Consider the following 16032-nt stretch of genomic DNA (forward strand, 5'->3'; position numbering starts at 1 on the left):
CTGGGTGTATTTGTCTCTCCTTTTTCTGGTAGTGTGAAGGACATTGTAAAGCATAAGTAGACTCACTATCACTATTATACGATTGTGTATTAATATTTTGATTGTGTGTTTGTGGGCTGTTTTGAAATCAAAGTAGCAACTACATTTTTATAAGATTAGGTGTTGATTTTATTGACACCTTGATTTTGATTACCCATGGGCCCAAGTTCATAAAGCTGTTTGCAGAAAATACTGCTTAACAAATTTCTATGCTAAGCCAAAAATTACTATGGCACCAGTCTCAACAATGTAAACCTTTATGGAATGTTGGCTGGTTACCTGTTTTTGCTTTGCAAGATTTTCCTGCTTAGCAGGTTTTTGTGCTTACAAGCTTTATGAAATTAGGCCCAGACCTGTAAACAGGATTGATTTATTTATTTTCTCATTTTTTTAAATTTTTTAAAATTTTTTTTTAATTATTTTATATTAATATTTATTGGGGCATATATAAGGGGCATCAGCCCACATCCCCTTTTGCAGGCCTGTTGATCAATATGGCCAATAAAATCTAATTGAAAGACGGTGCTTCCAAACTTACCTTTAAAAGGTTTATTTTTAAGCTGAACTCGTTATTGAGAGGTATAAGTATAGAGTTGTTGTGAAATTAAATATGCATTTCGTTTATGCTGTGTTTTGCACATGGTGGGTTCTCACTGACTCCCATACACTAACTTATATTTTATTATATTGTAATATTGTTTCCAAAGCATAAGGCTGCAATAATATGAAATAGAAATTTGCTAATTATATGTTGTTTGTTTTATTTGTGAAAGTTGATTTTTAGCCTATTTCTCTTTTGTGAGAGGAATGTATCAATAGGTATAATTAATAGAATGCATTTTTTTTTAATTAAATGGTGTTCCTTTTTTTGCAATGAGGAAAATACAAACCTGTAATTGAACTCACTTAGATTTTTTGGAGGGTGAAATCAAGATTGTCATCCAAAAGTTGATTATGGCGGTTTTCAATATCAGTTCGGAATGATTGTACATATAACTATGGATCGAGAGATGAATGAACATTTTGTAAAAAAGGCTGTATAGTTACCTCCGATGATTGCAATTGCTGCTGCGCCAGGCTTCTTAGCCATGGAGGAAATAAATTATAGTCTAGTTGTTTCAGTTTATTTTGGGTGTGAAATATTATGTATAAAGTTTGTTTATAATTATAGACAATTGCCACATAATGTAGTTCTTTAAAATACAATACAAGTGGACAGAAGTAGCAAATTAAATAAATGTGATACAATTTGTTCATAATTATAGACAATATTGCCTCATAATGTAGTTCTTTAAACTGTGGACAATCATAGCAAATTAAATTCAAGAAGCATAAACGATTAAAGAAAGAATCTGGGAACTTTCAAGAATATACAACAAGCTAGAAAAAGCTTGTCCGCTGGTAAAATATATTGGAAGTAGAGCGACCTCCTAAGGTCACTAAGCGCTTGATTGACTTGTTTTGTTTATGTCACTCGCAGACCGAGTTCTAATTGGACAGGCGGGTGGGTCTATAAACGTTTAAATAAAAGTTCCGTTAGCCAATTTAAGTGTTTCTATTTTTAGTCGCTCATCGTATGTTTATGAACTTGTTACCCGTTTTAAATGTAGTTCATGTTTGTTTTTCCTTGTTTGGGGATTTGTTTTTTTAATGACGCGATGTCCCAATTATCATGCAAATTAGCGGTGATGATGCATGAGTGAGTCAGAAAAACACGCTGGCATAGATAATACGGGTCACTGAACTTTGAGTTTTCAACCTCGTGTTTTGTGTCTACACGCTATTGAATCTGTTACTTTTAGTACCTCTGGGAAGGAGTATCCTTAAACGGCCTCTGATTGGTCAAATTCGATTGTAACGCGTAACCGCTACAGAGGCGCGCCATTTTTTGTAAAGGGTAATTTCTACGTAAACGTTGAGTCATGCCTGCTGTTTTTCATCTGTGTACAAGATTTAATTAGACTTATTCATTAATTGTGGATTATTGTTCGTGGATTTAAGTTCATCATGTCTGTGGTAACTCCAGCGAAGACCCTTTTTGTCGGTAATTATGGTGGATCACCCGTTCAAAGGCTAGATTTTCGGGAGTGTAATGGGGGCGAAAGTCCCGACGAGGAAGAATCTGACTCGCTGATCGACACTTCGGCCAGTACGGGCTCCGATTCAATAATGTCCCTCACAAACTCCGATGCCAAAGATGACTTTATGATGGACACTTCCATGGAAGCTTGGGATCCAAGCTTCGGTACACCACAACATAGCCCTTCTTCCAGAAAATCAAGAAGATCGGTGGACCAGTCTCCAGTGAGCCGTCTGTCAAGTCCGGACTCATCACCGATGTTGTTTAAAAACCAAGCGGGGCCACGCCTCACGCTACGCCGTCAAGACGGCAGCGACAGCCCGTCGTCCACACCGCCTCACAAGCGTCTTCGGAACCTGCGTCTCTTTGACACACCGCACACACCGAAATCCCTGATTGAACGTTCAAGACCAGTGATCACGACCACCACTGGATCATCACAACGAAGAGGGGGTCGAGGTTTGGGCAGCAGCCGGTTATTTGGGAGTAAACACAAAAATGAGCTGGATGTTAGACAGACGAAATCTGCCCCACGATTGGGGCCAACGAACAGTAGGAAGGATGCCAAGTTGGCGAATGTTAATCCCTTCACGCCATCGGGGTTGGTTTTGAGTGCCTCCAGGAAGAAACGACAGAGGAAAGAGTGAGTGAGAGTGATTGAAACTCGCATTCAAATTTCACTTTCTTCATCTTCTGTAGTTGCGATAACATAACCCTCCACGTTATCGCAACTACATCTTCTGTCATGTCTGTGTGTGATTCAATTTTAATTAGCGTGTTAATTTACATTTCACATTGGCCAGGGGTGTAGTTTTTTTTGTAGAGTAGATGTTTAATTTTATTATTTATGTGTGTGTAGGGTGTCGGTCGAACTGGTGAAGGGAATTCCTTTATTTTTTATAGGCCTACTCGAGTTTGAAGTATGTAAATGTAGGTTAGGTTTTATTTGTGTCTTCAGAAGTATAGACAGTAATGCTTAATTTATTATTAAATTAATAATTGTAAACATCACACAGCCGCCTGATGTTCACAGTTCTGTTGGAAAAGTTTCCGTATGGCGCCACTACTTTTTCATTCGATATGAAATAATATAGTATCTAATTTACCTCAATGATATATTCCTTTTTGTAAAAATGAGTGAAAAAGTGGTGGTTTTCTAAAGAAAGGGGGCACAAACAAAAACTCCTACAATTTTGAGCTATGGTCAGGTTCGTTCCGCTATGAGTAACAGACGGGCACCAATGTCACAGTGTTTCTTAGGTACTTAATGGTGAGGAAATTTTGAACAAAATGGAAATTTAAGGGGCACCATAGTTAGTTAGTTGAACTATACGGTATCACTCCATCCTCTGCGACTGTTGCCGTGTTGGGAGGATAGAGGGTTGTGGTCATCCCAACTACTTTGAAATTGAACCAGGGCAGTCACCAGTGACAACGGAGGCAATTGACCCTGTGATTGTCAAGTATCACTCACTGCAGGACTGTGCCATATTGCTTTCAAAAGGTGTTAGGTGTCCAACGGTTTTTAAACTTTGGTCTGGATCGCTCCCTCACAGCACTATCTTCTCTGTGCAGGAATGACATTGATATGTAAATGACAATCTTTTGTTGACTGTCGAAATTGAACTTTGAACAGAAATCAAATCGCACTTAAATAAGTTATGAATGCAAATTTGAAATTCCATCTATGTTATGATAAAGATAAGATACCGGTTGAAAATGCGACATAACTCAGCAGGTAGCCTAAACATAATGGTTCTTGTTAGTTGTAATATTGAAAAAGTCAAACACTAAACAAAATAGATGATCACACTCATCACCACTGGAATCAAGGCTAAGGGAAGTAAACAACAGTTTTTCTCTGCATTTGTAAACAAAAAAAATTTAATGTCACCTGGAAGTGGTATTTTTTCAAAATAAAGCTTTTGTCACTAATATATGTGTTTTGATGAGTGGAATGTGAATAAACAGTTAACTAAGGATTTAAAAAATCAGTTCTTATGTTATTTACAAATTTAAGAGTATACTCCGACCTGTGACGTCAATCGAGGCAGACTTTGCCTGTTATGCGTAGAGTAAACACAATTGCAAAGTACATGTACGGACCAAGTCATGAGTTTGTACGTCGTGAGTTTGTGCCGACCAGGTGTATTGCTGCTGAATGCAGAAAAGCACTTTTTGAAATGTACCAACTGAAGACTTGGACGTACATGTACTTTGCACGTGTGTTTACTATACGCATTGCAGGCAAAGTCTGCCTCGATTGACGTCACAAAAGGGGTAGGCGGAGTCAGCCTCCCAAACAACTTTATATATTTTTTAAACATATAAATCGTGACAAACAATTACTAAAAAAAATTGTTTAATTGTTCGTAAGCATATACACTTATGTTTGAAAGACAAAAAATTATACTTCCAGGTGACTTTAAGGGTTTTTTTTTATAGAAAGGGTAATAATATCAAAAGAGAAAATTTGAATGGCAAGACATTTAAACATCAAATATTCGTACAAGTATGTCTTTTAAATGTTCTCTCAATCAATTTCAATTTAAAAAACAAAAATTCTTCACAGTAAAAAGGTTTGGGATTTGAGTAAATATTGGCCTAACTGCTAAATGAATAGTCTGTGATGATTTTTAGCGGGGGGGGGTAGATTTCTATGAAAGGGTGAAAGAAGTTAATGTAGAAAAATTTACCTGCAACTCAATGGAAACCGTCTCCTGATAATTGGATCATTCAGGCATTTAGAAATTTCAGACTGTTTATGTTTAAGTCTTTGTAAATTTATACTCTTTAGTCAACTTCAAGTGCTCTGAGGAAACAGTTCCAGAAGCTTGGTGAAGTCCAAATGTATGTCCCCATGGTTTACCAAAAAGTGGCGTTTCATATTTCAACATACCCCCTTACATTTGGGCTCTAGTTTCAGGCTTTTTTGGTCAGCAATGACTCTCATCCTAAATCATTTTAAAATATACAGTTGCTGACTTTATCTTTGCTTTTGTTGTCTACTTTGTGTTCAGAGGAGTGGGTGCTTTGTGGAACATGGACATGGATTATAACAACATAGACGATGATGATGAGGACGTGTGTGTATTAACCAATCCTTGCAAGGTAAGTCTGGCCTCCCAAACAATACAGATAATTGTTGCTGCTGATGATGTTTTCAGGGATTAAAAGAATATACATTGCAGTGTAATTTGATTTACAATTATCAGATTTGCTTTATAAGACCTAAAAAGACCCAGTTGGCTTAGAGCAGAAAGGACTGACAGTAGTAGCACCTATGGAGACCCTGTCAGCTCATCAGAGCAGAAAGGACTTTGAAAGCCCCAATTGTGCATGCATGAGATGTCTTTTAAGTCTTTTTTGCTCTGAGGATCTGACTGGTTCCTGCTGACTGGGTCCGGTCCATTCAGGTTTTAGCAGTTTTGCTCGGAGCTGGCTGGATCTTTCTAGGCCGCAAAAACATTTATAGTGTATTGTAAGACGCTTGGGCTGTCAGGCATGCAACTTTTCAGCTGATTAGTTGATTTCCTCTTTTTTCTTTGCAAAACAGTGTATAAAACTGAAAAACACCACATAAAAGTTAAGCATAATTGGCCATTTCCTCTTTTTTTTTTGCCTCAGTGACAACTATAAACGAAGGTTTTCTAAGATCTCGCGTCAAGTTTTCAGCCGCAAACCTTACTCTAAACTGGCCTTTGCACCACACTGTATCATTTCAACTGGCAGTCTAGACTCTAAATAACATGAACTTATTGAATCCTGCACTTTGTCCCTCCTTAAACAGCGTATCGCTCTGAGAGAGACAAATATCTCCCGCTACAACGAGGAATTTGTGGAGGTCTGCAAGATCGGATCGGGCGAATTCGGAGCCGTCTTCAAATGCATTAACAGGTTGGACGGCTGCTTCTATGCAATCAAGAAATCAAAGAACCCCATCGCAGGCTCAGCATTTGAGTAAGTACGAACGGGGCTCAACCTTTGAGGGGAAATCAACAAGACTGTTCTGATTTTTTTTTAATATTAAGCAACTGTAATATAATACCTTGGATATGATACAATGAGCAAGTTCGAGTGGGCACAAATAGTCAATCCGTGGTTAACTAATGACCAGCAACGTACACACGCAGTGACGCACTCCCTCGAACGACTCGTTTGGAAGTCTAGTCTACATTCCGCATTTTCGCTATAGTGTCACTGGTTTCCCTTTGCGCTTTACACATGTCTGAATGGAATATGCTGTTAGGACCAGTGAAGAAACCATGGGCTCGAGGCTGGTTCCAAATGGTCGACCACAGTAGTCAACCAATGGTCGACCAGCCTGGGTTCGAGTGCAAATGGTCAACCTTTAGTTAACCATTGTGAACACTCGAACTTGCTCATTGAGGGGGTTCACACATTATTTCACTAGTCCATCAGCTTTTCACTTGTCCATATTTCAAGTGAAAGAAGGATGCTTTCCAACAGTATACATGTACTAGCGGGCCGGACCTCTTGGAGTGAACTTTGACTGGCCCTCAAGTGTTTTAACTGTCATTTGGCCAGCGAAGCACTGTTAAGGAAGAACACTGATATTGCTGCTAGACCAGGCAAGAAACACTCAAAAACAAGCTGTGCTTTTTATACAATAAGCGCTCCTGAGGCTTAGCCCTGACACACACAAAAATAAGCGAGGATGTGAATATTGTGCATCTTGGGCCAGCATTCCAATAGTAGTAACGTTTACTAAATACATTTGTGTATCATCTTGTTTTTTTTTAACCTGTAGGCAGATAGCGTTGAATGAAGTGTACGCTCACGCTGTTCTCGGCACCCATGTTCACGTCGTGCGCTATTACTCTGCTTGGGCTGAGAATAATCATATGATCATACAGAATGAATACTGCAATGGTAAGGAGCCCCAAACACCAAGTTTTCACTTCAAATTGAAAAATTTATGACATTTCTTTTGACCCACATCCTCTTAGAGGGAAGGTACACATTCGGTAATTACTCAAAACAAATATTAACTTACAAACTGACTTGGTAACGAGCATTGGAGAGCTGTTGATAGTATAAAAAAACATTGTGGGTAACGACTCCTTCTGAAGTAATGTAGTTTTTGAGAAAGAGGTAATTTCTCACTCAAATAATAAAAGACTGCTAGCTAGAAGTCTTTTATTCCTATCTGAAAGCAGACAAGTTCGTCCAACAAGGGTGTTTTTTCTTTCATCATTATCTCCCAACTTCGATAATCGATTGAGCCCAAATTTTCACAGGCTTGTTATTTTATGCTTATGATGGGGTACACCAAGTGAGAACACTGGTATTTGACAATTACCTAACGTGTTCCTTCCCTTTAAGTCTTCCTTTATTATATTCTTCAGGAAGTAGGATTTGCATGGTAGGATAATGCCTGTATGATTCGTTTTTGAAAGGGCAAGGGTACCAAGGCATTTTCTTCTTGGTAAAGGGCACCCTATGAAAAAATTGTAAATTTCTACTGAAACATTTGAAGGGCACCCAGGTGATCGCCTTGGTTGCCTCCTGTCAAGTGTCAGGCCTTTGGGATTATAATTAGATGAGGTGTGTAGAGCACCATGTGTAAATCTCTTTTGAGTAGTGTTGGTTCTGAAAAGAACCGATGGTTGACAACTCAATGTTTTGATCAGTCAGTATTCTCCAGAAGACGATCAGAGCATACTGATCGAATCGATGAGTTGTCAACCACATATTCTTCTCAAAACCAACACTACTCAAAAGAGATTTACACATTGCGCTTCTGCACGCCTCACCTAAATATATTCAGGAAAGAGCACAGTCAATGTTTTTCAAACAGTAATGAAATAGTATAAATGTATGAATTAGTAAGTGTTTTTGTTAAAGGGAACGTACATGCTTGGTAATTACTCATAACAAATATTAACTTAAAAACTGACTTGGTATTCAACAAGCATTGGAGAGCTGACATTGTGGGAAACGACTCCCTCTGAAGTAATGTAGTTATTTAGAAAGAGGTAATTTCTCACTAAAAAAAATAAAAGCCTTCTAGCTACATTAGAAGTCTTTTATTCTTATCTGAAAGCACACAAATTCGTCCAAGGGTGTTTTTTCTTTCATCATTTTCTCGCAACTTCGATGACCAATTGAGCCCAAAATTTCACAGGCTTGTTATTTTATGGTTACGATGGGATACACCAAGTGACAATTACCAAACGTGTACCTTCCCTTTACAGGTAGGGTAAAAGATTTATTTTGGCAGCAAAGTCTGTCTCCTTCCTGAAGGAAATAAATTAAAAGAATGAAAAAATTGCCAGAGTTCCATCAGCAATCACAGAGGGACAAATTTGAATGCTCAAGGAACAATGTTGTCAAGCAATTTTTTGCTTTGCAAAATATTTTGACTGAACTTGTTTTGTGCACAGCATCGTCACCATCATCATGTCCCGTAGCCTTGCGGATGTTGGGGCATACCTGCACTCTTGACGATTTGGCTCCACTCCTCTTGGTTTTCAGCCAGTTTTTGTGCACACTAAATGCTAATGTTGAGCAGCAAATCCTGATTTTTGAGGAGCGTCTCTGATATAAGTTTAAGAACCTCTTGAGATTCGGAGACTAGCACAAGACAGGAAAGAATGGGAAAAACTTGTGTTTGTCTGCTATGCAGCCACCAGAAGATGATAATAAGAAACCACTATCGAATGTTTTTTTTTTTAGTTTTTAATCAGGTACCTTGCCATTTTCTCAATCTACAGGAGGCAGTCTAGCAGATGTTCTCTTCCAGAACCAACAGAGGGGCCAGTATTTCTCCGAGCCGCAATTGAAGCATTTATTGTATCAGTTAGTGCAGGGGCTACACTACATTCACTCACAAGGACTAGTTCATCTGGACATTAAACCAGGTCAGTTTCTTTTAACTACAGTATAATGATTCAAGTTTTCAGGGTTTTGCAGGCCTTGGAATTTGCTCTCGAAGGGGCACAGAAATTTCTCTCTGACAAGGGGCAACTCTATGAGGAAAATTTAATTTTGCATTGGAACTTTGCAAAGGGCACCACAGCAAAAGCAAAGGGGACCACGGCAATAGCTGTGGGTGCCATTAATAAGTGGAGACCTCGGTTTGCCCTTTACTTTTTCAGTGACTACTGACTAGCCAACCAGACCAGTTAGCTTTTAACTAGTTCACAAGTTTTACTCTCTAGTGCATAATTCATGTGAAAAAGCAGCTCTTAAATGGGGGTGTTTTTCAACATTCAACACTGAACGTGCCAGCTGGACTGTCTACTTGGAGAGTATTTTGACTTTCGTCAGCTGACAACTATTAAGGGAGAATGCTGGTTTTACAGCTCTTCAATAAACAAAATGTTGTTGACTTTCAATTGTAAACTTCCTTGCATCACTGTTTTTTTTTATGTATGTATGTTATTTTCTTTTATATAGGGCATATTGAATATTATAATGCGGTCAAAAATACTGTAAGTGTTGCAAAAGTGATTGATTCTTCTAAATAATCTACAAAGTGAAAGTGAGTTGAAAGTGTTTTTTATGTCTCTATTATTTCCCCCGGGTTTCTCAACAGGCAATATCTTTATCTCAAAGAAGGAGAGTATGAATGGGGAGCCTTCACTCAGCGATAGTTACAAAGAGAACAATCCAGATAATGATGTGGAAAATCAGCTTCTTGCCGAGCACAAAGCAACGGTCTATAAAATTGGTAAGTTGCATATTATTTTTATGAGAGTGTGAAGCCCGTTTTAAACTTCTTGTGAACCCAAAGCGAATTTTGAAGTCACATGGCTGTTTTCGCAGCAAATGTTTCGCAGGAGCTGAGTTGAGCACAGCTCAACTGTTGCAAATTATTATTGCAGATTTGTGGCGTCAAAATATTATCACATTTGCATTTGGGCTCGATCTTTGTTCTACCACATAAACATGGCCCTTATGTCGCATATTTTACTTTGGGATTTATACATGGATGGAAAGGCTGTAATTTGGTGTATGTTGGAGACATGTAGCATTTTTCAATCTGTAGATAAACCTCTAAGGGCCCTTTCTTTGCAAAGCGGGTCAAATGTGAGTTACAGATACTTGGTGCAACCTTCTTGTAAGTTTTAATTCATTCAATTCAATTCAATTGTTTATTGTCACACATATAAATACATATACAGTGAAATTCACTTCGGCTTGCGAGTCTAAAAATATTAAAAAATACAAAAATTACAAAAAATACAGAAAACCCTTAAACCACATAGGCATACAATAACAAACAAATAAACAGTATGCGAACATTATGCAGAGAGACAATTACAGTTACAAAATTGCAAACCCCCAAAAACAAATTAAAAAGAATTAATCATTAAGTAACCTTATTGCACTGGGATAAAAACTATTGCGAGTACGGTTGGAGTCGGCTCTGATCGCTCTATATCGCTTACCTGACCTAATTAATTCAAACAAACTATTCGCAGGGTGAAATTCATCCGAAATAATAGATCTAGATTTCTTCAGAACCCGTGCAGCATAAAGTTTATCCAAAGCAGGAAGCTCACGACCAATAATAAAGCTAGCAGTGCCGACTACACGATTGAAGCGTTTTCGGTCATCTGCCGTGGTGTTGCCATACCAGACAGTGATCGAGAGTGTCAAAATACTCTCAACAACTGCCCGATAAAACTTTTACAAATACTATTTGAACATTTTTATTCAGACATAGACTGATAACTTCCATTTATCAATCTTTTAGGTGATCTTGGTCATGTGACTTCATTGGCCAATCCCAAGGTAGAAGAGGGTGATGTCAGATACTTGCCCAATGAAATTCTACAGGAGGTAAGAAACATTATTCATACATCCAAGTAAAAACCAAAATAAAACTTTGCTTGTTAGCTTGCAAAATGTCTATAATTTTAATAGTACATTGTGTGTAAATGTACATGTGTCAGTAAATTTAAATGAATCAGTGAATTTAAATGTTAATGTATCAGTGAATTTTGTGTTGACTTTCTTTTACAAATATGTAAATTTGAATTGGTTGAAAGAGATTAACAAACACTTTACTTGAACTTTTTCATTCCGTGTGTAACTTTATTGTGACGTAAGCCACATAATATTGGACTCAATTCTTGATGCTCTTTCGCATGGTTTTGAAAATGAAGAGCAATGCCGTTGATTCTTGAATTTTTAATTTGTGTATTTGTGTACTTGTTGCTTAAAGGTATTATAAATAAGCGATATGGATAAAAATCAGTCACCATTGTTTATTTCTGTTGTTTAAAGGAACATTACAGAACTGTTTTTGCTAGCAAAAGAGTTGTTGGCAGTGTAAGCACTTTATGTAAACGACCATATAGTAACATAAACTGACAAACCTGTAGAAGTTCAAGATCGATCGGCCATCTGGGTCACAAGAGAATAGTGAAAAACCGTATTCAAATTTTGCACTGCAGCGATGCCAAAACAAAAATGAATAAAACGCTCACTGAGTGATAAACTCCAAACGCGAAATATTTCAAGGGTTGACTACTATCATCATCATTAGACAGTGTAAGTTTTATGTAAATCTGTGATCTTCACGATTTTTGTTTCTTACCAATTCTGTAACGTTCCTTTAAACAAAAATTAAGGATGATGTGTGAAACTTGTGCATGGTATTTCACTATTTTCTCCTGACTTACATAGCAGATTAAGCCCCAAATATTTCACTGGTTTGTTTTTTCATGTACATATACACATGTGCATGGTTAATTAATCATACAAAACATAAACACTATCTGAAACTATTTTGTAAGCTCTACCATCCTGTATTTAAAACCATTAAATTTTTATTAAATTATCACTTAACATTTAATATAATTTAGTGAGGCCTAATTTGTAACTTTATAGTATAATTATTCCTCCACAAGTATTCTTAATGTTACATAATATCTCTTCACATTTAATATTAATTTACAAAGGCCTAATTAAGAACTTTACATAATGAATATTGCATATTTCAGGCCTAGAGTAACTTGGAAGCCATAGCCTCCTGCTCCTGGTCTTGGCCCTGGTGCCCCTTCAAAAGTTTCCCATAGACTTTAAGACTTTGCCCTTTGGAAGTGCCCCTACACAAGAAAACAGAAAATGGCCTTACCCTTTTAAGGATGAAATTCCAGGCATGCTGTTTTTATGTTCTGAAAATTTAAATTTCAAACATTTGTGGCTACATATAGGCTATAAACCTAGGGCTAACTCTAACCCTAACCTCCACAGCTCCTGGCAAAAAATTAACAACTAAAATCTTTGTTCAACCATAAATGAATTAAGTTATTTATACTTTTGTAACACAACAGGATTACTCCAACCTGACCAAAGCAGACATATTTGCCCTGGCCTTGACGATATACGCTGTTGCTGGTGGAGAACCCTTGCCCAAGAACGGTGAAGTGTGGCATAAGATACGCACAGGATGGTTACCTCATCTTACACAATGCTCCGAAGATCTGAACCAACTAATCATGGTAGGCTTTGTTTAACACTTAAAGAAAAATGTATGCAAGCTCTCCCCCAAACAAGGCTAAAAGCCACGCTTGGTAAGTGGCTACAAGAATAACGTATCTAAGGTGAAAGTAACTCGGGGGAGCTCAATGTAGATAGATTGTTGGATGGAAGGAAACAGGCACTAGGCAAGGAGTTCCAACAAGATGCAATAAAACTATTGGAATGGCAGGCCTGGAATTACACGGAGGCCAGGGCCCAATTTCATAGCGCTGCTTAATAGCGGCCGATTTTGTGCTTACTTTGCAATTTCTATTTCACAGCGCTGCTAACCGTAAGCACACGAAAAGGCATGCTAACCTTCCGGTGCTTACTGCAAGAAAATAAATGACGTCACAATGCAAATCCGCGGTAAACACGCAATATGGCCGCCCAATTTTTTTGTTAACCTGTGAAATACGCTAAGGCTTTAGCAAATTTTTCTGCTACAGTAAGCACGCAAATTTGCTTACCGTTAAGCAGCGCTATGAAATTGGGCCCATGAGGGTAATGACCTATGTTGCCTCTGGTCTTGGCCTTGGTGCCCCTTCAAAAGTTTCCAATAGACTTTCAGATTTCCCAATGGAAGTGCCCTTTGCAAAATGGAAATGGCCTTGCCCTCTCAAAGATAATATTCCAGGCGTGCACCGGCTCTTTTTCTGCATCTCAACTGACTAAATAAAATTATTCAGCAGCTAGTGTTTTTGAGTTTGACGACTTCAGAAATGTTTAACAGTAATTTGTTCTAATGTTTTGTTTGCAGTCGATGATAAACCCAGACCCTAGTTTGAGGCCGTCTGCATCTGCACTCGTCGAACATCCACTTCTTTGCCCCAATAAGTCCTACACACAGCTCAAGAAAGAACTAAATGTTGCCAAGTTCCAGAATGCTGTATTGTCCAGGTAAATATCAACAACAAAATGCCACTTGTTCCTCAAAGTAATTCTCTCTGATTTTACTATTGTTATTGCTCAAGTGAGGTTTACCACTGGTAAAATCTCTGATTCCTTATTTAGCACAATAAAAAAACACCTTACGACTCATCTTTTTAAGCAAGTATTTGAGTACCCGTAAATTTTTTGTTTTCACCATCACTTTATGTTTTCTTATAGATATTGTATCTTGTATTTCTTTACCATATGTATATACTGTATTTTGGATTTTGTCTTAGCTTAGGCTTATGTTTCCTGTGTATGTTATTTATGTATTTGGCGCCATAAAAACTTGTTTGGATTTGTGGGCTTTATAAGTTTTCATTATAATTATAATTAGTATTAATATTATTATGTTTAAATTTCTTTGGAGTAATGTTGGTTCTTTTGAACTGTTGGTTGACAAACCGAGGATTGTGTTACCACATACCTCACCTGAATATTATACCAGGCAAAGTTTCAAATTCTACTTATTTTGTTGTTGTTTGGTGGAATCCTTTGTTTCGTGTCAAGTTTTAAAAATCACTTTTGAATTGATTTAATAAAACTCATGATATTCTGCTCTATAGCAAAACGTATGTATTTCATTTTATTTGAAAATATGTATTTTTGTTTTCCTTTAGGGAGCTGCAGCAGGCGAGAGACGCCACCGAACAAGATACCCTGAAACCAATGTCAAAGGTCAACTCAAGACTCATAGGCAAGAAGATCAACAGAAGTATGAGTCTAACGATATACTGATCGAATCTCTCATTCTGCAAACACTTCATGTAAATATTAAATGTATATGGCCAGTTAGTTTCAGTGCTCAAGCGAGATTAGTTGAAGGTATCGTACGGAAATGTATACATGTATAGGACACACCGAAAAAATAGAATCGGCCCCACTATTCCGCCAAGACGGAATAGTATTCCGCCCAGCCCGGGCGGATTAGTGTTCCGGTGGAATACTAATCCGCCTGGGAGGATTAACAGTGAAATGAGGATGTCTGTTGGACATGTGTTTACACTTGTTTTGGTAATCCAGGGCGTAATGATAATCCGCCGGGTAGAATGGTAATCCGCCCGGGCGGAATGATTGTGCCCTAGCAGAAGAGTGATCCGCCCGGGCGGAATAGTGGAGCCCAATTTTTTTCTCAACAGCCCTGTACATGAAAAAGGGTTGTGCGACAAGCGACTCATTTTTGTAGAGCCTGTCACGTATTTCTCTCTGAAATGAAGTAATTTTCAACAAAAACTGTATTTGAAGACTATAGGTTCAAATTAGACGGGTTGTCAATATTGCATCTTTACATCACACTTTGCTTGGCAGTTAAGATTTGTTTACTTGTAAAAAACAATCTTAGTATAACTCTTTGAGAAGTCGGCAATGGATAGGTCGATTAATAGTGTATTGCTTCTTTTCAGAAAAAAAAACCATCTTCAAGAGATCACTGCAACTACAAACCTAATATTTGTTATTGACCAAACATTATGCAAACCCTCAAGTTGACTAAATATACTCACTGTTTATTTCAACAAATTGTACATTTTTATGGAACTCCTTTATACCACCTCTAAATTCATATATTTATTTTTTATCTTCAAAATAAGCTTCAATTTTTGTTTTTATACGAAATAACTTCTCGTTGGAAACTGTATGTTTTAGTCCAATCATAGTTAGAATTTTTAGAGGTACATTTAGGTTGTCAAAACGCACTGCAAATTTTTGTTTAACGCTTAGATTTTAGTTTAGCTTTTACAGTATATTTGGTTGTGGGATGTTGTATTCTTTGCTGACTTTATAGACACTTGTGACCATGCAGTAAAAAAAAAAAAAAAACGTGTGTGGGGTTTTTTGCCAAAGTTTTTCTGCCGATGCATTTAATTGTGGTATCATCAGAGCATTTTTAATTCCTAACAAGTTATGAAGTAAGGTAAGATAAAACAATATGCATGCTGGTAGATATGTTTGCTACATTTTGAAATATGAAACTAAGTTTGAAAATTGGAATTCATCAATATCTTGAATGTACAATGTTGAAATTATTGTTGAAAAAGTAACACTCCTCAAAGTAAATAAACTTTAGGAGCAGTAAGTTTGCTAAAGTGAAGAATGACTTTTAACCACTTTTAATCCAAATCGCATAAGTTCTTAATTTTTTTCCCCACTTGTAACAGTTCTTTTTTACATACATGTTGTAGTTTTATTATATAGTATCATAAATCATAGAAATTTTAATAAAGATGTATATATATAAATTTACATCAAGCAAAGAAGTTGTTTTATTTTTTTGCCGATACTTTATATATGTTACCGTATCTTTCCAATCAGTCGTACTAGTCTGGGGAATAATTTGTAACTTTTAAGAAACTGCAAGGTGCCCTACTGTTCAAATTTTATTTTGTTAATTAACAAATTATGGTAACAGTCCGATGAAGGGTGGTCATACATGGGGATGTGGCCTTATTTGATTGATAAAGCATGTACATGTAATCACAAAACAC

At 37.2% G+C, this 16032-nt stretch overlaps 1 protein-coding gene across 1 annotated transcript; it reads left to right on the forward strand.

Moving 5' to 3' along the window:
* The first annotated feature begins 1836 nt into the window (after positions 1-1836).
* Positions 1837-14583, forward strand: LOC117291483 (wee1-like protein kinase 1-A). The gene is made up of 10 exons (XM_033773213.1): positions 1837-2762; positions 5140-5230; positions 5910-6079; positions 6891-7012; positions 8857-9003; positions 9681-9815; positions 10845-10930; positions 12430-12597; positions 13377-13516; positions 14170-14583. The coding sequence occupies exons 1-10, from the start codon at positions 2047-2049 to the stop codon at positions 14285-14287; spliced, it is 1893 nt and encodes a 630-aa protein (XP_033629104.1). The 5' UTR covers positions 1837-2046; the 3' UTR covers positions 14288-14583.
* The last annotated feature ends 1449 nt before the right edge of the window (positions 14584-16032 follow it).

This window comes from Asterias rubens, chromosome 6, assembly GCF_902459465.1.
Source record: "Asterias rubens chromosome 6, eAstRub1.3, whole genome shotgun sequence".
Lineage (NCBI taxonomy): Eukaryota > Metazoa > Echinodermata > Asteroidea > Forcipulatida > Asteriidae > Asterias > Asterias rubens.

Bases quoted from the DNA above. Each gene is read 5' to 3' on its own strand.
- LOC117291483 (XM_033773213.1), top strand. From the start codon at position 2,047: ATGTCTGTGGTAACTCCAGCGAAGACCCTTTTTGTCGGTAATTATGGT. The intron at 9,816-10,844 runs GTAAGTTGCATA...TCAATCTTTTAG, and splicing joins AGCAACGGTCTATAAAATTG to GTGATCTTGGTCATGTGACT. The intron at 10,931-12,429 runs GTAAGAAACATT...GTAACACAACAG, and splicing joins CCAATGAAATTCTACAGGAG to GATTACTCCAACCTGACCAA.